At 33.7% G+C, this 26,679-nt stretch overlaps 1 protein-coding gene and 1 long non-coding RNA gene across 7 annotated transcripts in view; one reads left to right on the top strand and one right to left on the bottom strand.

The window, feature by feature from the left end:
• The window catches only part of LOC121040697 (uncharacterized), a 168,734-nt gene that overhangs the window by 103,903 nt on the left and 38,152 nt on the right, over positions 1–26,679 (bottom strand). The window lies entirely within an intron of this gene.
• The window catches only part of PTPRQ (protein tyrosine phosphatase receptor type Q), a 227,369-nt gene that overhangs the window by 186,870 nt on the left and 13,820 nt on the right, over positions 1–26,679 (top strand). For all 3 annotated transcript variants that reach the window (XM_040491337.1, XM_040491338.1, XM_040491339.1), the window contains 7 exons: positions 7,243–7,269; positions 7,928–8,009; positions 11,365–11,455; positions 16,384–16,460; positions 22,828–22,962; positions 23,161–23,286; positions 24,404–24,552. In XM_040491337.1, the coding sequence (XP_040347271.1) occupies positions 7,243–7,269; positions 7,928–8,009; positions 11,365–11,455; positions 16,384–16,460; positions 22,828–22,962; positions 23,161–23,286; positions 24,404–24,552 (687 nt within the window). The remainder of the gene's footprint in view (positions 1–7,242; positions 7,270–7,927; positions 8,010–11,364; positions 11,456–16,383; positions 16,461–22,827; positions 22,963–23,160; positions 23,287–24,403; positions 24,553–26,679) is intronic.

Here is a 26,679-nt window from a genome sequence, read left to right as displayed (position 1 = left end):
AGTAAGATTCTGTCGAGCTAAAGGTTTAAGTGATCACATCACACATAAAATATCCATTTCCAACCAGCACTCAAAGCTGACCCCTCAGCATTCTAGACTCACAAGGGGCCTGGTTGAGCAACCCTGCCCCCTGCCAAATATCCTTTTTTGACATCATTAAACAGAATTCTTTTACTTTTTTTGCTCTATGCCATTAATGCCTCAGAGAAGAATACTTCCATTTTTTTATAGAATCCTCACTGTTTCTCCTCCAGCACCAAATGTCCTCTCTAAGAATTAGTCAGTAGTATCCAGCTTAGTCAGAGCTCTTACTTTGATAGAAGTAAACATAATTAGTTTGGATTCATCAGAACCTTTATAGAACACCTCTTCATAAATCATATTTGTTAAAGTAGATGTAGTCTTCTTCCAAATTTAGTTTTCTGTGGTTCCCTTCTAACCCTTAACTGAAGAACTTCAGTGCTAACCTGCCTTGCTAGCTAATAATAGTTCAGGCTAGAAGTGCTTCTTTTTAGATATTATGTCATCTGTGTCCTCTTCATTAAATTCTCACTGAGAGTCTGTGTCCACCTCTTCAAACAGCTGTCAGCAATTTCTTCAGCTTCTCTATCTACTCCTTCTGCCCTCTTGCCCGAGGTAGCTAATCTTATGCCCATGGCTAGAATCTAAGATATGTGGTAGACAAGAAAAAACATCTGTCAAGAATTTTGTTTTCAAAAGTGCTAATGTCGAAAGACTTCATAATAATGAAAATACACCTCTTGCCTCCTTGGGAATCTTCTCACAGCTCTTTTATGTCAGGAAGAATGTTGCTTTTCTTTATCTATTTGGAAGTCCATTTTATCTTGTTTGAGTAAAAGAAGGATCAATCAGGCACCTATCAAGTGCCAGGCACTGTTGTAGACACTGGACACACTGGGATGAAAAAGGAAGGGATGCCTCCAAAGAGCTGCCCTTTAAATAGCTAAGCTCCTATTAAACCTGTTTATCTTTACAGATATGAGGAAATATACTGAGAAAGTACTTAGCTATCACTTACTGATTGTTTTTCTAATTAAATAAGAACTATATTATACCACTTATTCAAGTGGTATGTTTACCTTATAAGGTGAGGTTTTAGAGTCAGCTGTATAGTACCAGCTATTGGTTAGGATAATATTTTTTTAACATTTTTTACAAGTTTATTGAGAAATAATGGGCATGGCTCACTGTATAAGTTGAAGGTCTACAGCATGATGGTTTGATTTGCAGATATTATGAAATAATTACCACAATATATATATATTTTTTCATATAGATACAATAAAATTGTATATATATATTTCATATAAATACAATAAAAAGAAAAAAATATTCTCCTTGTTATGAGAACTCTTAGGATCTATCTTCTTAACAGCTTTCAAATATACCATATAGCAGTGTTAGCCATAGTTATTGTGTTGTACGTTAGGTCCCTGGTACTTATTTATCTTATTACTGGAAGTTTGCATCTTTTGACCACCTTCCTCCAATTCTCCCTCCCCTCCACAAATCTGATCTTTGTCCCTGGTGACCACAAATCTGATCTCTTTCTCTATGGATTCATGTTTGTTTGTTTTTTAGATTCCACATAAAAGTGAGATCATATACTATTTTTCTTTCTCTGACTTATTTCACTTAGCATAATGCCTTCCAACCCATCCATGTTGTTACAAATGGTAGAATTTCCTCTTTTTTATGGATATATATATACATATATACATATATATATATATATATATATATATATATATATATACACACACACACATATATATATGCATGCCACAACTTCTTTACCCATTCACCCTCTGCTGGGCATTTAGGTTGTTTCCATGTCTTGGCTATTATAAATAATACTGCCATGAACATAGGGGTGCAGATGCCTTTTTGAGTTAGTGTTTTCATCTCCTTTGGACATTCCTAGAAGTAGACTTGCTAGATCATATGGTAGTTATATTTTTAACGTTTCAAGGATTGATTAGGGTAATTGTTTAAATTTATATTAGGGACCAAAGAAAAATTGTTGGTGATTTGATAAAACAATGAAGAAGGATCTGAAAGAATACTTTTTAAAGCCTAAAACAAATAAAAGCAATAGGAAAAGACAAAACTTAAGACACCTTTGAGATCATTATAGTAAATATTGTGGATAAGTAATAGGATATCATTGAAGAAGTACATGTAAGTGTTAGAACAATTAATGGCGATTGAAATTTATAAATTAAAAATTAACTCTCAACATTTTCTAAAACTTGGAAAGTTTCATTAAGATATTTTACCAGAAAGATTCTTAACAAAATTTTATTTGAATATGAAGTATGTTGTTAGTTTGACAAATACATAGTTTAAACCAATGCAATAAAATTTGAGGTTCTTTTCTTTTTAACCTAAGTAGAAAACACGAGGTTTCTCAATTTGTCCTATGCCACTGGTAATGCTGATTTAAGCTGCTCATCTATAGGCTATCATCCATAGCTCTCTATTTGGACTATATTTTAATTCCCTATAGATTTCAACTAATTGACCTTGAGAGAAAGCTGAGTCTCTGTGACAATATGGTCTTCAATCACCACTGCCAACATAAATAAATGGTTCCTCTCTGAATCTATCAAGAGTAATCTGAGTGGAATTTAAGTTTTTGATAGACTTTTAAAAAAATGAGCCCAGACATGAAATAATACCCTTTTCCAAAAAAAAGGAATAGGATTTAAGACAGCTAAGATTCATGTAATAAGAAGTGTTTAGCCCTTCCTGTTGGAAAGTGGTCAGTTATCTTATTGAAATCTGGACAGTTCCCAAATTGATTTATATAATAACGAACTGAATACAATTTGACAGTATCTTCACCATTGTAAGTGAATAAAATAAGGGTTAAAATAAGTGTATCATACCAGTCTAAAATTCTCCCTATGTAACACTTTAAGTTTTTAAAAATGTTAATAAAAAGCTTGCTATTTGAGTTTCTTTGAGTATTTTCACAGATCACTTGATTTGGAAATAACACTCCTTCTAAAATAACATTGCTGACTTTCATGCACGTTAATTTCTATGAGGTATTTTTTATGCTTATCTAAACAAACAATTTTTCCTAAAAGAATTTAATTTTCTCATCAATAAAAGTCAATGCTTTTGTGTATTATGCTCCACCTTCTTTTCTAGTTCCCTGTATAAATTGTTCAAATTTATTTTTTTCCTATATAAAAACAGACTTTAAAACCTATAATAAAATTTAGAATGCAGCGAATTCTTAACGGAAAAATGCACCTTTATAATATGAAGCTAAGTATCAAAGCAATGATATGGATACTATAGACAACAACAACAAAAAATCTTTTATTTGAATAGTCAGGTAATGTGTGCCAAAATGTCTTCTCAATTTAAGCCATCCAGATAGGTATTTCAATTTCAGGTCACACATACTGGTAACATAAGCATAGACTGGAAAATTACATAAAAATTAGACTTTAGAAGTCTTGTTTCTCATATTACGTAAATACAAATGTAAAGAATAGGTTACATAAAGTGGCTAGGTTTAGAAAAAGAGAGTGATACAAAGGAAAATAAAGCCAAAATAGTTCTTACTTGTTTTTTTGAAGTCTATCTTTTTATTAGTTGGATAGGCAAGATGATTTTGTTATTCATATATCTAATTTCCTACGAGGTATCTAGCTCCTGTTAACTTCTAGTTAGGGGATCCAATATGGCTTTGGTTAGACTCATATAGTGTTTATTCATACATCTATTGATGATACTTAGCTAAAACTTCTGAGAATTCTCAATTGCCTTCTATTTTAGTGGAAAATTCATTCACTTTAGATACTCTCATAATAATCAGAGTATTTATGTTTAACATTCTATGTGTCCTAGTCTGAATGCATCCACAGTTTTATATTTACTGATGATTAATTCATTGTCTACTATGAATAAGGTTACAAGGGATTTATAGCAAAACCAAGTGTTAATCCTGCCCCAGCCTTCAAGTATACATGAACCTCAACATGTATATCCTTAATACATGTACTTATACAGCCATAATACAAGTGGTAAGTGACCTGTCCATAGAAATTTGGTTTTATAGAAAGAAGTTATTTTCTCTATAACAGATCAGAGTAAGGTCCATAGAAGGGTTAACATTTGAATCAGCTGTTGAGGAATCAGTAGGATATGGTTGTGGTAAAACACCTGAAATGGTACAAACTGAGAGGGAGGGATGCTAGAAAGTATGTGGAGTACAAACAGGATATGTGAAAGGTAGTTGTAAGGAAGAACATTACAAGTGTGGGCATGATGAGAAATGCTTTCACATGATAATGTGAAAACTGAATTATTACAGTCTTTATGTTATTAGAGATGTATTTGGGATCTTGAATTGAGAACTAGAAAGCAAGGCTTAGATTTGAAGTCTGTTTATCTATGATCATTCTTTATGCTGAGACCCTGATTAAGAATAAAATAGGAAATCTTGCTGCTTAATTTAGCACATTCTAGTCTACCGAGTTTTGAGTAAAATTAAGATAAAGTATTCTTTTAGAAACAAAAAAATTTCTTCCTTTATATCAGCATGAATTGTAGGACAGATGGGTAAGAGGAGCTTGAGTTTTACAAAATAGAGTAGAAATAGCAATTCTAATACTAATGATAGTAACTAATATTTATGTATTGCTTCCAAAGCCAAGGGCATTTCTAAACATTTTACATATATGAGCTTGATTTACATATGCTTTCCTTATTTTACAAATTAGGAACTGAGGCACAGAAAGATTAAGTAACTTGCTTAAGGTAACATACCTAGTAATTGTTAGAGCCCATATTTAAAACCAATAAGGGCATCATATTTTATAGTAAGGAAAGAATTCACAAATATTCGCCTGAATCTAATAGCCAGTTACAGTTCAAAATCAGTATCTTTAGGGACGCTTAGATGGCTCTGTCAGTTAAGCTTCTGACTCTTGATCTCAGCTCAGTTCATGATTTCATGGTTTGTGAGATCGAGCCCTGTGTTGGGCTCTGCACTGACAGCATGGAGCCTGCTTGGGATTCTCTCTTTCCCTCTCTCTCTGCCCCTCCCCTGCTCTCTCTCTCTCTCTCTCTCTCAAAATAAGTAAATAAACTTTAAAAAATGAATAAATATAAATAAATTTAAAAAAATAAAATTAGTATCTTTACAGAGATCTTTCAATTGCAATATAAAATAATAGTAAAAAAAGCAACTTTCTGTAGTATTCTTCACTGTAAATAAATTGATAAAATAAACATCTTTTTATTAAATTAATTATAATTTCTAAGTGAAAATATAAATCATTAATGATAATAAGAGCCAGGATGTGAATAATTGGTGGTTCAACTATTTCTTGCTCATTTATATTTTAATATGATTATTCATGTTTAATGTATTTTGAGGACTTCATGAACATATTTTGATTCTTCAAATACCATATTGATGGCTGTGCGGAAACTAGCCCTACTTTAGATTCTAGATGACTGAGTAAAAATATTTTGCCAATACTGCCTCAAATAATTTTGGATTCTCTGGGAAAAGAGACTCTTCCTACTATAGGATGGCAGTCTGACTGTCTTTAAATAGGTGGGCCATGAGCCTGTCATTAAATTAGATGTAATATGTTTGAATTTCACCATTCACAAGTTGATATGAAAACAATCTCCATGCAATTCAAGAATTTCCATTTCCTGTGGTAGCAGGGAAATTGGTCTTGCTAATTCAAATGTCTCATTCATATTTCTATCTTAAGCTCAGTTAAGTAGGAATGCCTAACCTAACCCCTTGCTTTTCCTGTTTCTGAGGAATATTATGGCATAAAAGCATCGGGGCAACAGGAATCTAAGGGAGCTTGGGTAGTATGGGTCTAGCCCATGATTATATTTTTTTCTTACTGGTCTTTGCTGAAGAGTAATTATTTCCAACAGGGATCGATTGTTGCCCCAGTCCCCACTTCATCTGTTGCTATGTCAGAAATATTTCAAGAGCCTCGAATTCAGATACTCTGTCTTTCTTTTCTAAACCCAAAATCAAAGATTCTGATTCAATAGCCCATTCAGTCATCTCCATATTCATTTGGTTAAAAATTTCTCTGTTGCCTTCTTAGAATCACTCTAGGATATCGTGGGAAGCTTACAAGTTCATCCACGAAGACTTTGCTCAAACATTGCTGTTTTATCACTGTGATGCCGTGTTTGATAATGGTATGCTCTATGAGGTTATACCCTAAGAAGCTGGGAGATACCTTCTTCTCCTTGGGGACACCTAAAGCATTAGCCAAGAATTCTATCATTCTTCTTGGTAGTACTTGCTCCTGCACCCCCATATTTTTCACCAGTTCCTATATTGTAATAAATTGAACTTTTTTGACTCATTTTTTGTTCATTGAACCCACCCCTTTGAGACCATTTGTATAGTATTCTTTATGCTGCATCTTTCAATCTAATTATTTTCTTTCATTTATTCTTTACCTCAAAACCACATCTTCTTATAAATATTCTTCATTTAAGGAATACAGCAAAATCATCCTTGATAATATTTAAATTTTAAAACTTTGAAAAAGTTATATGTTATTCATTTTATTTCATTATACTTTGTGCCTTTTGTGGTTTTGCAGTGCTAATTGTGCATGACAAACGTGTTATTGAAGATGTGCCCATCTCTGACTTTGTGTGTGATACATAGTCTATTTAGCTGTAAAAAATTATTTCAGATTTTTTCAGAGTATAAATAATTGGACCGATGAAGTGTCACAGGAGATATGTCTAAAGTAACTGAAAGAATTGTGATTTTTTATGGTTACATACTCATCAAAACTCACTCATGAAATAAAATTTAGGCAATATGATGTCATTTTTCAAAGATCCACTCTCCCTGGTTAAGCACTCTCTGTGGACAAAGAAAATATTTTTTAATCCACATTAACTCTCTTAGACCCTAGATACTATGAAATATATAAAATAAAATTTTAAAAAGACCTGTTTTTAACACAGCATAAAAGGTGTGCCTTAGCTTGAGAGAGAAACTAAGTTATTATTTGGCCATATTTGGATCCAAATATTAGACAATTGAAATAGAATTTAAAATAACGATCACCTATCAGTTAAAGGGATAACACATCATACATTACTGATTTATTATATTTTTCTGATTTTAGTCTAGAAGTCTTTTAGAAAGAACTATACCCTCAACTTACAATGCATTTAATACAATCTCTGTTGCAGGTTACTTAGTTATAGAAAATCCATCAAGTAAGTTTGTTAAATACCTTTTCTTCTTTTTGAATATCAATGTTAGATTCACTGATTCAATGAATCTTAATGTGTGGTTCCTTTCTTGTATGTTTGCTAGAAAAACCTCCAAGCTGGATATAAATCATAAAAGCATGACTAATTGCATGGTAACTGGAGAAATGCTTTCTCTCTCTCTGGGGCGAAGCCTGCATGTCTGTATTTTAGCTTGGGAAGTAATACGGGGATATTTAAACTCCTTAGGGTTTAAAAACCATGTCATTATGAGAATGAGGTCACTGCAATATTTTATATCTTCTAAAACCTTGTAATGTATAAAATGTTTTCTGTATGACAAAGAGGTATTATGTGCTTTAGGATTCAATGATAACTTTATGCCCTTTTATTTACTTGAAAAACTTTCTTCGTTAAAATATGAAATCATTCATCGAAAGTCACTTGAAAATTGAAAGAATTTTGTACCAGGAGACAAAGAAAGCAAACTTACAGTGGAAAAGTTAATTTTGTAAATATGACAGAGTGACTTTAAAGGGCGGTGTGGTTTATGGGTTTTGAAATGTCTGTTGTTCTGTGGCTCATTAACTGTACAGCCAGCGCCATGCTAAAGTGAAAGAACTCAATCTAACGTGATAATATTTATACCTTTCTTTGCTTGGAGGCCGGTGAGCAAGAAATCCTTCCTGCAACATGTTGAAGAGCTTTGCACAAACAACAACCTAAAGTTTCAAGAAGAATTTTCGGTATGTTACTAGCAGTTGTCACAACATTGCCAGACCTCCAGTCGTTTCATGTGTCACATTTCATGTCCATTTTAAGCAAGCAAGGCCATGAAGGACTGTGGCCTTGATAATCAATACCCAATTACCAGGTTGATTGTTTGGATAGTAATGTTACACGTGGTGGCCTCTGGTGCAACCCGAATGGAATTATTCACCTACTGTGTGAGGAAAAGGTGCTCTGCTTCAGACCTTCCCAGCAATGGCAACCTGGCCTCATTTCTTCTCTGCTCTTTCATCCAGATGGATGAGAATCTGGAATGCTGTATTCACTGGTTTTTGTGAGACTTAGGTTATGCTCTAAATGTGGTTTTAATATTTAAATAATTATTTTAGATTTAGAGACCAAATAATTCCATTTTTGCCTGCTTAGTTTATGTTAGTGATGTGGATGAACCTGAGAACGTGATGTTTCCAGAAACTATAAAAATCATATTATTTCTAGAACTATCCAAAAGGTAAAAATACCTGCATTTTATGAGGCCTATTATTAAGTTACTATGAAATAAATACTATATCACATTATGGAGAATATGTGAAGTTAAGAACATTCTACTTTGACACTATTCAGAAGTTAAGATTAATTTTATTGCTTTCAACATTCTATATACCTATAAAATTTAAATTATAATAATGCATAAGGTGTATATCAGAACTATAAATAAGCTTTTTTAAAAACTTGTGTGCATCTTTCCAAACTTAGCTGGTTATTTTGTATTATATAAGTAAAACGGATCTCTAAATGTCACCAAAAACTTTATTTCTTTTTTTTTTTGCATGAAATTTTTAGTGTGTGAACTTATGAAACAAAGAATTAAGCAATTGGCTTGAATAATTCAGGATTATAATATTTCAGCCTCTCAGGGAATAATAACAAAATGTGAGAAGATTAATGGTATTTCCTACAGCTCTTTGGTTATGCTTCTTAAGTAATATTGGTCTGGACTTAACAAAATCGATGGTACCATAAAACTTTTCTTAGCATTTACACAGCGAGAACTCTCAATTTTTCAGGAGCAAAAGTGTAATTTCACTAGAATAAGAGCGAATATAATTACATTATGCATGACTGAGTAGATGAAAAGTTTTATTAGCGATAACATTTTCACATGTATTATGTTGAGAAAGTTTCTAGTTCAACTTTTTTGGAGATCATGGTTTTAAGAACTTGTTTTTTTATATAAATATATAGGCAAACTTTATATATTATATAAATGTATCTATATATGTAAGGAACTTTTTAAAATTGTTTTTATCTTAATAATGTGTTAAGTTTTCTTTTTTTTTTAATTTTTTTTAACGTTTATTTATTTTTGAGACAGAGACAGAGCATGAACGGGGGAGGGGCAGAGAGAGAGGGAGACACAGAATCGGAAGCAGGCTCCAGGCTCTGAGCCATCAGCCCAGAGCCCGACGCGGGGCTCGAACTCACGGGCCGTGAGATCGTGACCTGAGCTGAAGTCGGACGCTTAACCGACTGAGCCACCCAGGCGTCCCTAATGATGTGTTAAGTTTTCAAAGCAAAATTATATTTTAATAAATAAATGCATATTTGATAAACTTTATAACTCAGGTCATACTCACTTATACATTAAATATTTATAAGCTTCTACTATATGATAGGCATTGTATTTAGCATATTGATGTATATATGAACTCAACACTCAATAGCCAAGTGACTTTGGGCAAATCACTTAAACTCTCTGTTCCTCAATATCTTCATTTGTAAAATAATACTATTTAACTCACTAAGTCGCGAATGCTAACATAATTGAATGTGTGTAACACTAAGAATCATGGCTGACACGAGTATTAGCTATTATGATGATGACTTCTACCATGAAAGAAGCTCATACTGTGATAAGACATGCACAAAAATACAAAAATACACCGTATCATGATAGAAATATGCAGGGAAAAGTGAGAACTGACTCTATTTGGATAGCAGTCAGAAAAGGCTTTACAAAAAGGTGACCTTTGAGATGAACTTTAGGACAAGCAGAAGACCAATAGATAGATAAAGGGGGAAGGGTTAAGGATGCAAAACAGTCCAACTCAACTAGGATCCCAATGAAAAGAGCAAACAGTAAGAGAAAATGCTGAATAGGATGGTGGAGGCCCTATGTTCCCTGATAAGAAAAAGGCTGCCAAGTATAACATTACTATCCAAACAGTCAACCTGGTAAATGGGTATTAATTATCAAGGCCACAGTCATTTAAATCTATAAGTGGAAACTTCTATGTGAAAAAATTACAGAATAGAAGTACCACTTTTCAGATGATTTCCATTTCACTTTTTTTTCTGCCTCTATTTCATTGTCTCTTACGAATATACTGACATATACTCCTGACACCTTGACACAAGGAAGCTTTCTGGGATTCCCTGGTTGGCTAATTTTTTTTTTCCCTAAGCCTTTTGTGCCAACACATGAGATTTCAGATGCTTACACTGTTTCTTTCCTCTAACCCATATCCATAGGCAAAAGACTGTCCGGATTTTCTTTTTGAGGAAAAATAAGTGGGAAAGGGAGAATTACCTAATTAAAAGAAATTATTTACAATGATGTTGAAAAAATTGTAAAAACACAAATTTTAATACTTTTTAAGGAATTTGGCAAGTTGAGACTTATTTCTAAACTGAAAACCTATGAACTTTGTAAATATAAATCACCAGCTCAACAAAATAATGAACACGTTTTCTGGCACCAACTTTTTTAATGATGAATGGATAATATCATGATCTTTTATCAAAATGTCAATAATGGATCTCCTTGACCCTTCCTCTGTGTCTGATAATTCTTAATCGCACCTTTGCATTCCAGTATCGATTTAACAATGCCTACTGAGAACAGGAATTGACCTTTGACATGTTCTTAAACTGACCAGTGTTGTACCAATTAATAGGCATGAAATCACGCTGCCCGAGGAGAGAAAACAAAAAATAAATCACTGAACTCCCTTCCCCTACTAAGTAGACATTAAAATATTAAATAATACTCAGTGTGTACCTGATGAAACCATTAGTGAAGTATGGAGCAGGGTTATTATTAACATGGTTGCCACATCTCAGAGCTTCCCAAAATACAAAGAAATTATCCCAGAAAGACCAATAGTCCAAAAGACCAATTTTTTTCAGGATATTTTCAGTAAACATTTATATAAGTTCATTACTATTAATTTGATCTTGTTTCTGCAGTTATGAGAGGTGTTTTCAATTTAAAAGTAAAAGGGTTTAGAGTGAAGAATAGTCTTTTATTAAGTAGAATTTCTTGTTTTCCTCTGAAATAAATCTAAACTGTGCAATAACTTCATTCCACAGGAATTACCAAAATTTCTTCAGGATCTTTCTTCAACTGATGCTGATCTGCCTTGGAACAGAGCAAAAAACCGCTTTCCAAATATAAAACCATGTATGTGCACTTATTGTCTCTGGTTCTGACCTGCAAAATGTTTTAAAATGAGTACCAAATGCATCTTAGCATTTTTACTTCTTAAATTTATTATATTACATATTCATCAGATTACAATAATGCATTTTATTAGCAGTAATTTTCAAACTGTATCTCTTTTGCTTTGTTAATGTTTATTGAAGTTAACATACATGATTTTCAGCTTGTTCACACAAGGTTCACTTATGCAGGTGCAAGAAACTGTAGACCTAATAGTTTCTTAGCTTTGTAATTTAACCCAAGTAAGGAACCTCTCTAACATCTTCCTACAGATCCAGTTCTCAAATGAAAAGAGAAACATGTAACTTTGTGCATTAGTTTCCCTTAAAAGCAGGGCAGTGCTTTCTTACGGAATATAAAAAAATGCATTGCAAACTATTCACCGAAGATCGGAGTAAACGTATGCTTACCAGGATTGGTTTTACAAAGGAGGCAGGGTTGTGTCTCACCATAGTAAGCCATACTTCATTTTTCAATCAATGAGAAAAGAAACTGCATTGTTGTTTTAAGAATTAGCAGCGATGTGAAAGAAAAAATAATTATATTCCTCTGTTAATAATAGCTGTATGTTTGATATTACATATTTTGAACACGTGTGCCTACTGTCTATATTCTGATACAGTTCACTTCCTACTATGAAATTAACAAGTGCTATTTGTGGTGTTCTGAAATATTGTTAATATTGTTTCAAAATCTAGAATTTTTAAATATTCCTAATTTTAAAATATTCTAATATATAATATTATGTATTATAATGATACACAATATACAAATATAATATATAATAATATAATAGTAATATATATATTTTTCTATGTTCTATATTGGTAAAATCCTTACTTAAAAATTGAACTCTTCTGTCTAGGAAGACACAGACGAGGAGAAGGATACACTCGCAGACTGTAAAATAATAAAGGATGTGGATAGGAAGACATGGAGCAAATTCTGATATACTAGAACTGGAGGATAACTGAGGCATGAAGTAAACAAATTTAGGGAAACGTGATATAGGAAGTAGTCATCTAGTGGAATCTGCTAATTCCCAAGAATTAGGATAGGATGAAAATGCAAATAGCTTTAATCACACAAAATCCTTCCTGGAACAAAGCAAATAATACGTGAATGACTTTAGGAGCAAGTTGACAAATCAGACACTATTGTAGGAATGACCGAATGTTAGTATTGCATCTCTAAATGTCTGTGTTTCTCAGTGGAGCCTTTTGTTTTCCCTTTCAGAGAGTTAACCTGGGTCAGATGCATTATAAGTTTAAGAGATAGGGAATTTCTCATAGTTTTATATTTGTCTCTATCTATATTTCTTCCATACTTGTTTGCTTCATTCCTATTCAATGCTTTTCAGTGAAAATGAATACTATAATCTAATTGAAAGACAGTTATTATGGAATATTTCATATCTAGTTACATTCATATATTTGGCTGAAGTGATTTCTAATCTATCAGTATATATAAAATAAGTAAACCAAATATGGCTAACTTATTTCCAAAGATCAAAGGGTACCTAATTGAAAATATGTAGAAATTTGAGATGTTAGCAAAATATTTTTTAAATGTGACATTTGAATCTTTTATTATTAAGATTCCAGTGCATTATTATCAGGATTCACATTATCACTATAAGAAAAGTCAGACCACATAGCTTTATTACTTATAAGACAGGAAGAGAATAAGAGTGGTCAATGGAAGTGAATAAAAAACCTTAAAACAACAAGAAGATTTGAGGAGTATGATTGCCCCATTTCTTCAAATCTGAGGCTAAGACAAAAAGTAATTGTTAATGGTGGAATTACACATCAAGGATGTTTGGAATATCATAATTAGAATTTCATGCATGTTTCACCTTTACTAGAGGCAAATGGACAATGTCTAATTGTTTTCTGCTTTCTTGATTTCAGTCCAGAAAATTTATGGCACTTTTTCAAATAATGTATTACATCCACATTCAATATCTTTTCATGGATTTGTAGGGGAAAAATGTTTCTTAACTATCCTCTTAGAGAATTGGAGGTCCTATAAGAAATAATTGTATTAGGTAGATTTCTCTATTCTTCAAGAATGTTATTAGAATAATTAATTAATTCAATGAATACCTACTGCCTGCATATAGTAAAACTGCTAAGAATGTGTGGGCTCCAATGAAACTTGCTAGGCTGCAATCCTGTGTACCTACTAACAGCCTTAGTGACTACACGTACCATTCAGTGGTGTCCACCTCGTGAGCTTACTGTGAGGATTAATGAAATAATTATTTAACCCACTCTGCACAGTACTGGAACATGCTCTCAATGTTAGTGCTTATGATTGTTGAATCAATAATAGATTGCTTATTTTTAAAAGCCACTAACTTTCTTGGTGAATAAGCTTTAGTAACAGGACTTTAGGGTCTATAGTCTGGACATAACAAGCACAGTTCCCTAACCTGGGTTAGAAGGCGAGCTATAAACTCACAGCCACCTCTATGGGTAAGTGTACCCCTGCCACACACACACACAGTACAAGGAAATGAGATGTTTAAACTAAATATATTCTCCCGCTGTGCTCGCAGAGAAGCCATTAAGCTGAAGAAACGTTTTTTTCTCCCATAGAGAATGAATTCATTTTAATAGACTCTGAATTTTAGCTTGAGCCAGCTTAGTGAAGTACATTGTTTCCCCTGAGTAATGTAGGAAGTGGGATTTCAAATATCACAGTGCATTATAGAAGATATTAGCTTACAGGGCTTTAAGGTACTAGAATTAGCAGCAAATGCTTGCAAAAGAGATTTCCAAATCTCTGTTTGACAGGACACTATGACCTTCAGAAATGTTCCAACACCACGAAGAAAAGTTTAGCTTGCTGTTGACTCAGATAGTTATAAGCAGGCATATCAAGTGAATAGAAACCTGCTGGCATCCCTTCCTAAGTTACAGGACTAGCCACAAGGTCATTAAAATAGTTATAGCACACCAAATTCAAAGTCTTTGAGGCATAAATCATTTGCATAAATTTGCTTAAACATTCCCCATCTCTAAACCTATAGGGCAGGTCATTTTAACTCTAACGATGCAGCATAGTCATTTAACAAGTAACATGTGTTTAAGCTTTAAGAACATGAGAGCATGTATCAAGTTCTACTCAGCTTTATAAGTTCCAGAAGCTTTCGTGTAAGTTTTCCTCAAGAAAATTCTAAAAATAAATATTATAACTATATATTATAGTTTAGGTAATGAAGGAGAAGAGAAGTTGAGGAATTCACCCAAGTCCATTTATATGGTAGATAACAGATGATTCATTTGGAATTCAAACCCAAAGCCATTTACCAATTGTTCCTCCACTACCAAGTGTCTTCCTCATGAGATTAGGGGAAAAAAAAAAAAAAAACTTCAAAATAAAGATGTAGTAATGGTATTTTGTATCATTTTCATGACTACTTAAAATTATCACTGGACATCCTCTGACTGTAATACCAAAGTGGTAAATATCCTCACAAAAAATAATTTTGAACCCCTTTTTTGAAAAAAATAATGGTTAGGGGCATCTAGTTTTGCCAGAACTTAAAATATTCTAAAGAATAATCATTAAAAGTTTGGTATTAAAGAAAGAATAGGCAGAAAAATTAATGGAAAGGAATAAATAGTCCAGAAATAGGCATAAATGCATAGAGAAATCTAGTGTATAATAACAGTAGTATTTTGAGTAAGGGGGAATGATGGAATGTTAACAAATTGAGACTGTTGTTCCAAATGGCAACAAAGAAACAAACAATAAAAAATATATTTTAGCTCGTTCCATAAAAAATAATAATAAATTCCAATGGATCAAAGATTGAAATAGTTAAAACAAAAGCAGAAAAACCCATTAAAGTTCTAGAAGAAATTATGAATGAATTTGTACAAATAAAAACATTGATGTGACCGACACCTTTGTATGAATGACACAAGAAGCCATAATTCCGTGAGGAAAAGTAATTAGAAATTTGATTATAAAAACATGTAAATTTTATGTGTGGCAAGATAGCTAGCAGCTCCATTGATTGATAGAGTAAAATAAATGACAAGAAGAAAATTTCATTCAATACATATAAGCATATTTTCATTATAAAATATTTTAATGGAAAAATAGTATAATATGAAAAGTCAGTTAAAAAAGTTATTTAAAATGGCCAATACACAAACAAATAACCTCAGATCAATTGCATTCACATTTAAGGAAATAAAAATAAATATTATGAGATATAAATTTGTATCTATCAAAATATCATAAATTAAAATGTTTAATAATATGGTAGTGAAAATAAGAAGAAACAGAATTGTTCAAACACTTTTGTTCGGAGTATGAACTTATATAATTAGGGAACAATTTGGCAATATCTTTCAAAATTTGAAATGCACAATACGATTTAGGAATTCTACTGTTGGTAATGCATTCTACAAATACACTGCAAATAGTTTAAATATATTTATTCGGCATTTTGCAATAACAAAATGAGATGAATTTAAATCATCATAAGAGTTAAATTAATATATCCAATCAGTGAAATACCATATGTTTAAAAAATGAGCTAGACATTTTGTCTATGATAATATGGAAAGACATACATAGGTAAATGAAAAAAATTGCAGAAAATTTGTGGTTTTTAAACACAATAATTCCATTTGTGGTTAATTTTTTATGAATATGTACAGAAGATTCTGGAAGTATGTACAAGAACATATTAATAGTCATTGTCTCTGGGCAGTGGAAATATGAGATAAGAGGGAACTTCTTTAATTTTATGGCTATCTGTAATGTTCAATGTTATGTCATGAATTTCTTTGTATTATTTTTATAGGAAAGAAAGTAGTGGCAATTTTAAAAATGAATTAGCATTAATGTCTCATATTTTCCTCTAGATAATAATAACAGAGTGAAGCTGATAGCTGATGCTAGTATTCCGGGATCAGATTATATTAATGCCAGCTATGTTTCTGTAAGTCACCATTTTTTTGTTTTATATTCTTATAAAACATAAATACTTCAATTATATTACTCTTCCAACTATTTTAGATAAGAAATTAATTATAAACTCTATGGATTTTAATGTGCCAGTCCCTCACAACAACACTAGGTACCTCCCTTTTATAGATGGGGAAATGGAGGCTCCTAATAGAGATTGCAGTTTACCAACAATCATGTCACTAGTAAGTGACACAGGCCTTTCCACTATTTTATATTTGTCAGTATATTATTTGTGCATAAAAAGGTCTGTCAATCTCTCTTACAAAGAAAAAATCAGTCAAATAGATAGTTATGTCCATATAATATAAAAATAGCATGCTCTTCTTCCCATCTAGGTTTTCAGTCCTTCAATGGGACTATGATGTCATGTTCTACTTTTTATCCTCAGCTACCTGGAGAATGTGCACTCCATTGTATCTGCTCAAAGAATATAAATGAGGGGCACCTGGGTAGCTCAGTCAGTTAAGCTTCTGACTCTTGATTTCAGCTCAGGTTATGATCTCATGGTTCGTGGGTTCAAGCCCTGTATTGGGTTCTGCACTGACAGTGCAAGGCCTGCTTGAGATTCTCTCTCTCTCCCTCTCTCTGCCCCTCCTCCACTCGCTCTCTCGTACTCTCTCTCCCAAAAATAAATAAACATTAAAAAAAAAAGGTGGGCACCTGGTGGCTCAGTCAGTTAAGCGTCCAACTTCAGCTCAGGTCATGGTCTCACAGTTCGTGGGTTCCAGCCCTACATCGGGCTCTGTGCTGATGGCTGAGACTAGAGACTGCTTTGGATTCCATGTCTCCCTCTCTCTCTGCCCCTCCCCTGCTTGCACTCTGTCTCTCTCTCTCTCTCAAAAATAAACATAAAAATAATATAAAAATATAAAAGAACATAAATGAACCAACATGGGATGAATTTTGTGGCATGCCTAATGAACTATCTGGCACATCATAGATAATAAAAGCTTGCTGCATTGGATTGAAAATTGAATGAAACCAATGTGTTTTTTGGGCTTCCTCTCCTTCTCCATGGCTCTTTGACTTCTCAGTGCTCTTCCGTATCATAGGTATATGGAAACTTTAAATGCACCCAAGACCTCCACTTGGGTTGACACAACCACTCTGAGGAATCTCAGAGTTAGGAATTGCCCTTGTTCTTATTTAAGTCAACCATTCACCTTGGAACTGTCTCTTTAAAAATCCTATTAGCTTCTCTCAGCATTGATTCACCTACTTCCTCCTAAGGCAGATGATTCTATCTCTGAACAGCTCCAATATACAGTTGTTTTTTTTAAAAAACAAGATATGCTCCCTTATATTTTCACACCCTGGCTTTAATTCTAACATATAGCAAAGTTAACCATCCTTATCATGGTGACCCTACAGTCACCTGAGGGTTTCCTCTACTGCCCCTAGTCTGTTTTTCTTTTTTTTTAATGTTTAACTTTATTTTTTTATTTTAATTTTAATTATTTTTAATATTTTAGTTAGTTAACATACAGTGCAATATTGGTTTCAGAAGTAGAATTCGGTGATTCATCACTTACATATAACACCCAGTGCTCATCATAAGTGCCCTCCTTAGTACCCATTACCGATCTAGCCCATTTCCCACCCACCTCCCTCCATCAAACCTCAGTTTGTTCTCTATTGTGAAGAGTCTCTTGTGGTTTATTTCCCTTTATTCTCTCTACTCCTTTTCCGTATGTTCATCTGTTTTGTTTCCTAAATTCCACATATGAGTGAAATTAATGGTAATTGTCATCCTCTGACTGACTTCTCTTAGCATAATACACTCTAGCTCCATCTACAATAGTTGCAAATGGCAAGATCTCATTCTTTTTGATGGCTGAGTCATATTCCATTGTGTGTATATACCACATCTTCTTTTTTTTTAATATATGAAATTTATTGTCAAATTGGTTTCCATACAACACCCAGTGCTCATCCCAAAAGATGCCCTCTTCAATGCCCATCACCTACCCACCCCTCCCTCCCACCCCCCATCAACCCTCAGTTTGTTCTCAGGTTTTAAGAGTCTCTTATGCTTTGGCTCTCTCCCACTCTAACCTCTTTTTTTTTTCCTTCCCCTCCCCCATGGGTTTCTGTTAAGTTTCTCAGGATCCACATAAGAGTGAAAGCATATGGTATCTGTCTTTCTCTGTATGGCTTATTTCACTTAGCATCACACTCTCCAGTTCCATCCACGTTGCTACAAAGGGCCATATTTCATTCTTTCTCATTGCCACGTAGTACTCCATTGTGTATATAAACCACAATTTCTTTATCCATTCATCAGTTGATGGACATTTAGACTTTTTCCACAATTTGGCTATTGTTGAAAGTGCTGCTATAAACATTGGGGTGCATATGTAGATGGTGTACCCCTTCTAATCTGTATTTTTGTATCCTTTGGGTAAATACCTACTGGTGCAATTGCTGGATTGTAGGGTAGTTCTATTTTTAGTTTCTTGAGGAAACTCCATACTATTCTCCAGAGTGGCCGCACCACTATACATTCCCAGCAACAGTGCAAGAGGTTTCCCCTTTCTCTGCATCCTCGCCAACATCTGTTGTTTCTTGTGTTAAGTTTAGCCATTCTGACCAGTATGAGGTGGTATCTCAATGTGGTTTTGATTTGTATTTCCCTGATGATGTGTGATTTTTGAGCATCTTTTCATCTGTCTGTTAGCCATCTGGATGTCTTCTTTGGAAAGGTGTCTATTCATATATTCTGCCCATTTATTAACTGGGTTGTTTGTTTTTTGCTGCCCATAGTCTTTTATTATTTTCTTGTTCATAGGTCTTCACTCCCAGGCCTGCCATTGCCTTTGGTCCCACTGGAACTCTGCTTATGTGATGCTCCATCCTGCCTTGAAACCTCTGTTAAGGGTGGAAAATTCATTCTAAGTTCTATATTGATTAATTATAACTCCATAATTACAGTCATATATTGGGTCCTATTGTGAAAGAAATAAATAATTGGAGAATTTAAGATTTATTAATAGGGGAAGTGAGGGAGGGTTCAGAGGAGTTAAGGGATCTTTTGAATATTTATGCAAAAACTTTAAATCAAGCCTATTTTTCTGCAAGAACTTTAAATCCATTTTGAAAAACCACACACATTTTCTGTTGCAGTAAGAATATTTTAGTCACTTATGAAATTATTAATTCCCTTGAAAATGTAATTCTTCTCTAAAGATTTTGGTGAAATCTTGTGATTATTTTCATTGTAGCCTAAACTCTATAGCATGCTGAAGTTTTACTTTGATTTACAGAATGATGCATATATGCATTTCACTTTAATCAATGTGCTAATGATCATGTGTTTTGTGATACTATAGAACAGGACAAAGGCAAATAATTGTATCAGTGATGTATTGATTTGTATAATTTTTATTCCCCAATAAGTAGGTACAAAAGAATAGCTCACATCCTCTAATGTTCAACCAGATATAGGGTAACAGTATAGGGCATGAATGTGATTACAAAGGAAACTGATGGTTTTAGTAGGTATAACTAAACCTACACAGATTACATAAACAAAGGAATATTCATGAAACCCCAGTGTCCCTTCTAAATATTATAGGTTGTCAGGAAACAGCCATAAGAAGATGATAATGCAGGGTAATCAATAAACTAAGAATTCTGAATATATATATCCTGCTATAATCAAGTGATGTTGTAATATAATAAATCTTACAACAAAGTCACTATGACCCACATGTAATGATATTCAAAATCATTACTGAGCTGCATGGTAAGCAGGCTCTGATGGAAAGCACCCTACATTAAGGAAGATTTCAGAATTGGAGTGGGCAGTATATTGTTGCTCTTAGCTTTCGAGTAAATCTTTACTTGAAATGCCAGGAACAGATGGAAATAGAAAAGCCATTAAATCATAGTGCCCCTTACTTCACCATCCCCAAAGTCAGGCAGTCTTCCCTCAGAAAGAGTAAAGACTTCTCAGAAATATACATCTGATATTTCCCCCCACTCCCCAATTTTGTTCCATGGTACCTCCATCTGAAAGTTCATGAACACTTTTCCAGAAGCAAAAGACAGGAGAAATCTACAAATGGACACTGGATTCTTATTTCTCTCTCTCAGAGTGCTAGAGGAAAAGGGAGGAAAACTGTACAGGGAGGTAAGGAGGAAAGCAAAATACTCTTCAGATGGAAAAGCAGAACACCAAGTCTGGGGAAAGGAAAAGGGAAGACCAGAAGGTGGTCCGAGGGAAATACCTTAAGATTGGGAAACTCCAGGCTAGGGTCTGTAACTAGATTAATACGTGTTTATCCCTCTGCCCTTGGCTGTGCTCCTGAAGCTAGGACTCACAGAGAGCTTGGAACATTTCAATAGTGGATAGACTGTGGGAGAGAGGTAGGGAGGAAAAAAGATACTGCATCCCTATAAACAGCCACTAACTTTACAAATGAGTTTAGAAATATTTTCAAGAGAGCTAACAATAATAACACTATGCAATGGGACATGAGAAAGTCATCAAAACCTCATAATTCTCTAACTTACTTTAACTTAAGGATATATTCTTACTGTAATTAGAAATTAAATATTAAACCCATGATGAAAATGAACTGTAATAACATCAGAAACAGATTTGTCCCTACTTTGATAGAATACTATAGTACCAAAGGACATTTAGTCCCTAAAAAAAGTGAAATGCAAATGACTGGCAAAAACATTTTATAAATCGAATGATTACCATTCGATTACCATTATTCGATTACCATAATTACCATTACTCATCCTTGAAACACTTCCTTCATTGGGTATCCAGGACATCATTCTCTTGATTTTCCATCTACAACTTTGACTCTTTCCTCTCAGTCTCATTGGTTCTCTGTTACTCCTCCACCACCAAACAGTGGAATTATCTAGAGCTCAATTCTTGAATTTATGATTTCTTTCCAAATGCATTTCCTCATGATTTCATCCATTCTTGTGTTTTAACTGAGACCTATGCAATGATTACTTTCAAATTATGCATCCAGTTTGGATGTCTTCCTGAATTTCAGACTCATATACCCAATTGCCTTCATGATATTCCCACTTGAATATCTAACAAGGATTTCAGGTTTAATATGTCAATTATAAATTCCTAATTTTCCCTTCAAATCTGCATCCAGAAGTCTTCCCCATCTTCCTCTGAAATTCTTGTACCCAATATCCAGTCCGTCAGCAAGTTCTCTTAACTCTGTCTTCAAAATATATCCATATTTTATCACTTCTCACCATCCCCATTGCTGTCAGCCAAATTACCCCCGTGGTTCGATTGTTGCAATAACCTTCTAACCACTCTCCTTCTTTCACCTTTTTAAAAACATATGTATGTATGTATGTATGTATGTATGTATGTATGTATGTATTTGGAAAGAGAGTGAGCAAGCACATGAGCAGGGGAAGGCAGAGAGAAAGAGACAGAGAATCCCAAGTAGGCTCCATGCTGTCAGTGCAGAGCCTGATGTGGAGCTCCATCCCACAACTGAGATCATGACCTGAGCCAAAATCAAGAATCAGACTTGTTTAATGAGTCACCCAGGTACCCCCTCCTTTCACTTTTTAACCCCTATAGGCTGGTCTTCTTACAGAAACCAGAGTAAAACTGCTAAACCATATAGAGTGTATGCTTTGAACACTGTATGTTGAAAGCCTTTCATCAGGTTTCTATATCATCCAGAGTAAAAACCAGTCTTATAATTATCTACTAGGATGTAAAGTACCCTTATCCTCCCTCCCCTGTTCTTTCTTACGTCATCTTCTATAACTGCCTTCCCTCATTTACTCCACTCCAGCCACTTGCTATTAAATTCTAGACATATTATTCCTCTAATGCTGTTACACTTGACTTCGTACCTGGAATACTTTCCCCCAAATCCTGCAGAGCTTACTCCCTTCCTTCTTCACATTTTCCCTAAGATATTACCCATGAGTCTTTTCTGAACACCATATTTTCTGAAAACCCTCTTTCATAGCACTTATCACTTTAAAAATTCTGTGTAATTTGGTTATTTAATGGACTTATTAATAGACAATGTCTATCTCCCCCTAACTAGAATATACAATAAATGAGAAGAAGAATTTTAGTGTCTTTGCCAGGGCTTGAATCCCCAATTCCTAGAACAGTGCCTAGCACACAGTAGTAACTCATAAATATTATTTCAATGGAAGAATGTACATCTTTTAATACTGTAAAGAAATTGAACAAAATATTAATGGTACTTCATTCAAGATAGTGAATTTGTAGGTAAATTCAACATTGTATTATATATTTTACAACCAGTATATTTTTATGTATTGCACATATATTTAATGTTGTAATTATATCCTTTTAGGGCTACCTATGTCCAAATGAATTTATTGCCACCCAAGGTCCATTACCAGGAACAGTTGGGGATTTTTGGAGAATGGTGTGGGAAACCAGAGCAAAAACATTAGTAATGCTAACACAGTGTTTTGAAAAAGGACGGGTAAGTTATTTAAAAATCTTTCACAAGATGTTATCTTACAATTGTCTTAATATATGTGTGACAATTTCAGCTAATGCTGTGAGTCATCAATAACTTAGACATCTGTCTATGAGGCAGTTTTAACTTAGTAGCAATAACTGTGATATATATTTTAATATAACAGTGGTTCTTATGACTGGTGATTTTCTCTGAATACAGATCAGATGCCATCAGTATTGGCCAGAGGACAACAAACCAGTTACTGTCTTTGGAGATATAGTGATTACAAAGCTAATGGAGGATGTTCAAATAGATTGGACCATCAGGGATCTGAAAATTGAAAGGGTAAAAAAAGGCAATGGAGGGGAACACAATAGTAAATATGAGTCTCTAAATGTCTAGAAGTAAAATTAATTTCCAGAACTGCCCCTTGCAACAATACCTCTACATTCAACAGTGCCTTCCTAATATTTTCTAAACCAAAGTTTTTAGTTGGTAACTGACCTCAATATCTGTGTCACTTTGTTTAATTCCAAATCTCATGGTTAAAGTTTACATTAACCAATTATCACCAAATTGTTAGGTAGACAAAGGAAAAACAGAAGGAAATAACTAGATTATTAGGTTTTTATTTGATGAAGAAACTATAATATTTGACTTAAAACAGGAATTTCCTTAATCAGTAATCTCTCCTCATCTTAATAATTTGATTTTCTATTTAATCCAGAACCAATACATAAGGTATAGTATGGGATCCCACTTACCAGTTTGTATAAATGCCTATACACAGAGAAATTGATCTAAGGAAATTTATACTTTCTAACATTATCAGACACTCATTAACTGTGTTTTGAGTAATAGGTGAATATGTTTGCGTTTTGGAACAAAATTGTTGTTGTTTTTTTTTTTAATTTGTAAATGTTTATTCTTGAGGGAGAGAGACAGAGACAGAGAGTGAGTGGGGAAGGTTCAGAGCGAGAGAGAGAGAGGGAGACACAGAATCTGAAGCAGGCTCCAGGCTCTGAGCTGTCAGCACAGAACCCCACATGGGGCTTGAACTCACAAACCGTGAGATCATGACCTGAGCCAAAGTCGGATGCTTAGCCGACTGAACGATGCTTCACCAATTAAACCACCCAGGTGCCCCGGAACAAAATTGTTTTAAAATCTACAATTCTTGTCCTACGAAATGTTACACTACATTTGAATATAAACACTCTATATTATCCTCTGTTTGTAAGCTTTTTTATTGTTGCCATTCATGCTGAAAGGCAATTTGCTTTATTGTAGCAATAATAGAAGACCTGTCTTGCAGGAAATCATGAAACTATAGTTTCTTCCATTTGGTAAATAGTCATTTTTAAAAGATCACCTTCAAAAGCTAAGACATAAGCTGCCTTAAACCTTCATTGTGGTACTTTAATAATTGTATCGTGCTTCTTTAATCTGTCATGTTGCCTAGCATGGAGATTGTATGACTGTGAGACAGTGCAACTTTACTGCTTGGCCTGAGCATGGAGTCCCTGAAAACAGTGCCCCTCTGGTTCACTTTGTAAAGTTGGTTCGAGCAAGCAGAGCACATGACACAACACCTATGATTGTTCACTGCAGGTAAGGAAGATATTTTCAGAACCTTATATGAAACACTAGAAATGGCGTTTAAACCCAATGTGTCTTTTGATTATCATGATACCATTGATAAGGGAACTTTCCTGAAGTCTTGACTGGATTATGCCTCTCAAAGGAAAGTCTTTAAATCTTTTTTAATTGTAGCCCCTCATTGATGTGTGTGTGTGTGTGTGTGTGTGTGTGTGTGTGTGTATGGTGTCATGTGTGTGTGTGTTTGTGTGTCTGTGTGTGTAGGATTTTAAGAATTTTACAAATAAACATCAGATCCTTTATTATTTCAATTGGCATTAGTCTACTATCATAATTTAATTTTTTGTAAAAAGAATTTTTAGATTTGAGTTGTAAAGAATAAAAGAAAATGAACTTTAAAATAAAGATTAAATTATGTGATCAACCCAAGTATTACAACAAATTTGTACAAACTTTAGCTACTCTCATGTCCTTCTTTGGCTAGCTTTTTGAACATGGTTAAGAGAATATAACTGCAAGTTGAAAATTGTCTCCTCATTTTCATTGGTATTTAATACTTAGAAATAAAATTCAAGGTTTTTAGCATTCAGAGTCTTTCTGGACAGATTGATTTAATTTGTGTTTTCTAACATGATAGATCTAAATAAGTCTCAACTTGTGTCTCTTCAACAATTGGTTTGTAAATTAGAGAAAAAGTGGATAATAATACACTATTTTATGATTCCATTTACATGAGATGCCTAGAATAGGTAAATTCATAGAGACAGAAAGTAAAATTGTGGTTACCAGGGACTTGAGGGAGAGAGAGATGGGGAGTTATAATGCATATGTTGTTTAATTAGTTGTTTCATGAGAACTTCTGCTTGGGATGATGAAAAAGTTCTGGAAATGGATAGTGGTGATGGTTGCACAATGTTGTGAATGTGTTTCATGCCAACTGAGTTGTGTACTTAAATATGGTTAAAATGGTAAATTGTTTGTTACATATCTATTACTGCAAAAAAATTATTAAGTAACAGTACTTAGTCACATTAATAATTAATAAATTATTAATTATAATTTTTCCAATAACTGATTGATAATTTTTCTAACAGGTGTATGCTGTAATCAGTCTGGTTAAAGATGTAAGAAAATATTAATCCACCCAAGTTTTTTACTTTTATTTAGAGGAGAAAATTCAATATGTGATTTAAATGGTTATATATTTTCTAGGAATATTTTACATTTTTTTTAATTATAAAGGTAATACATAAATGCTTGCTCATTACAAAATATCTAAACAATAGTTAGGTTTAAAAAGCATACAGAACAAAGATTAAAAGCCTCATTTTTACTGTCTTATTTCCATTTCCCCTCCCTAAACATAACATTTTCATCAAAATAGTATATGATATAAATAGATTAACAGCTTGCTTCTAAAGTCAACTATTCCTGTTAGCTGGGTAATTGATGATTAAAATTTTTAATGAACAGTAGCTGCCTTTAGCTTCTTTGTGTCTTGCACATATACTGACACTAACATCCATTAGAAAAGAAAAGTACCTAATCCCTTATAGCCTCAAAAAGAGTAGAGAGCATGGGGCTCAGTCGGTTACGTGTCCAACTTTGGCTCAGGTCATGACCTCGCAGTCCATAGGTTCAAGCCCCACGTCGAGCTCTGTGCTGACAGCTCAAAGCCTAGAGCCTGCTTTGGATTTTTTGTCTCCCTTTGTCTCTGCACCTCCCCCCTCATGTCTCTCTCTCTCTCTCTCTCTCCTTCAAAAATAAACATTAAAAAATTAAAAAAAAAAGAGTAGAGAGCAGATAGTAGCTACACTGTGATGAACATAGCATAATCTATAGACTTAACAAATCACTATGTTGTATACCTGAAACTAATGTCACGTTGTGTGTCAATTATACTTCAATAGAAAGACAGAGAGAGAGAGACTCCCCCTTTGTAATAGAAATGGATGAAATATCAGAAAAAAGAATGCTCAAATTAATAATTCTTTTTGGTATCATTTAAAACTCTACTAAATTTTTATCTCTAACCCCAGCTTCTCACCTCAACTCAGATGTACATTTAACTGCCAATTTAATGTGACAACCTGAATGACCACAAAACTGAAAATTTGATGTGTCCAAAACAGAACACTT

The sequence above is a fragment of the Herpailurus yagouaroundi genome, unplaced genomic scaffold (assembly GCF_014898765.1).
Source record: "Herpailurus yagouaroundi ecotype Mexico unplaced genomic scaffold, PumYag 182, whole genome shotgun sequence".
Classification (NCBI taxonomy): Eukaryota; Metazoa; Chordata; class Mammalia; order Carnivora; family Felidae; genus Herpailurus; species Herpailurus yagouaroundi.
Note: the sequence above shows the minus strand (reverse complement) of the source record. Positions and strands in the feature narration are given on the sequence as shown.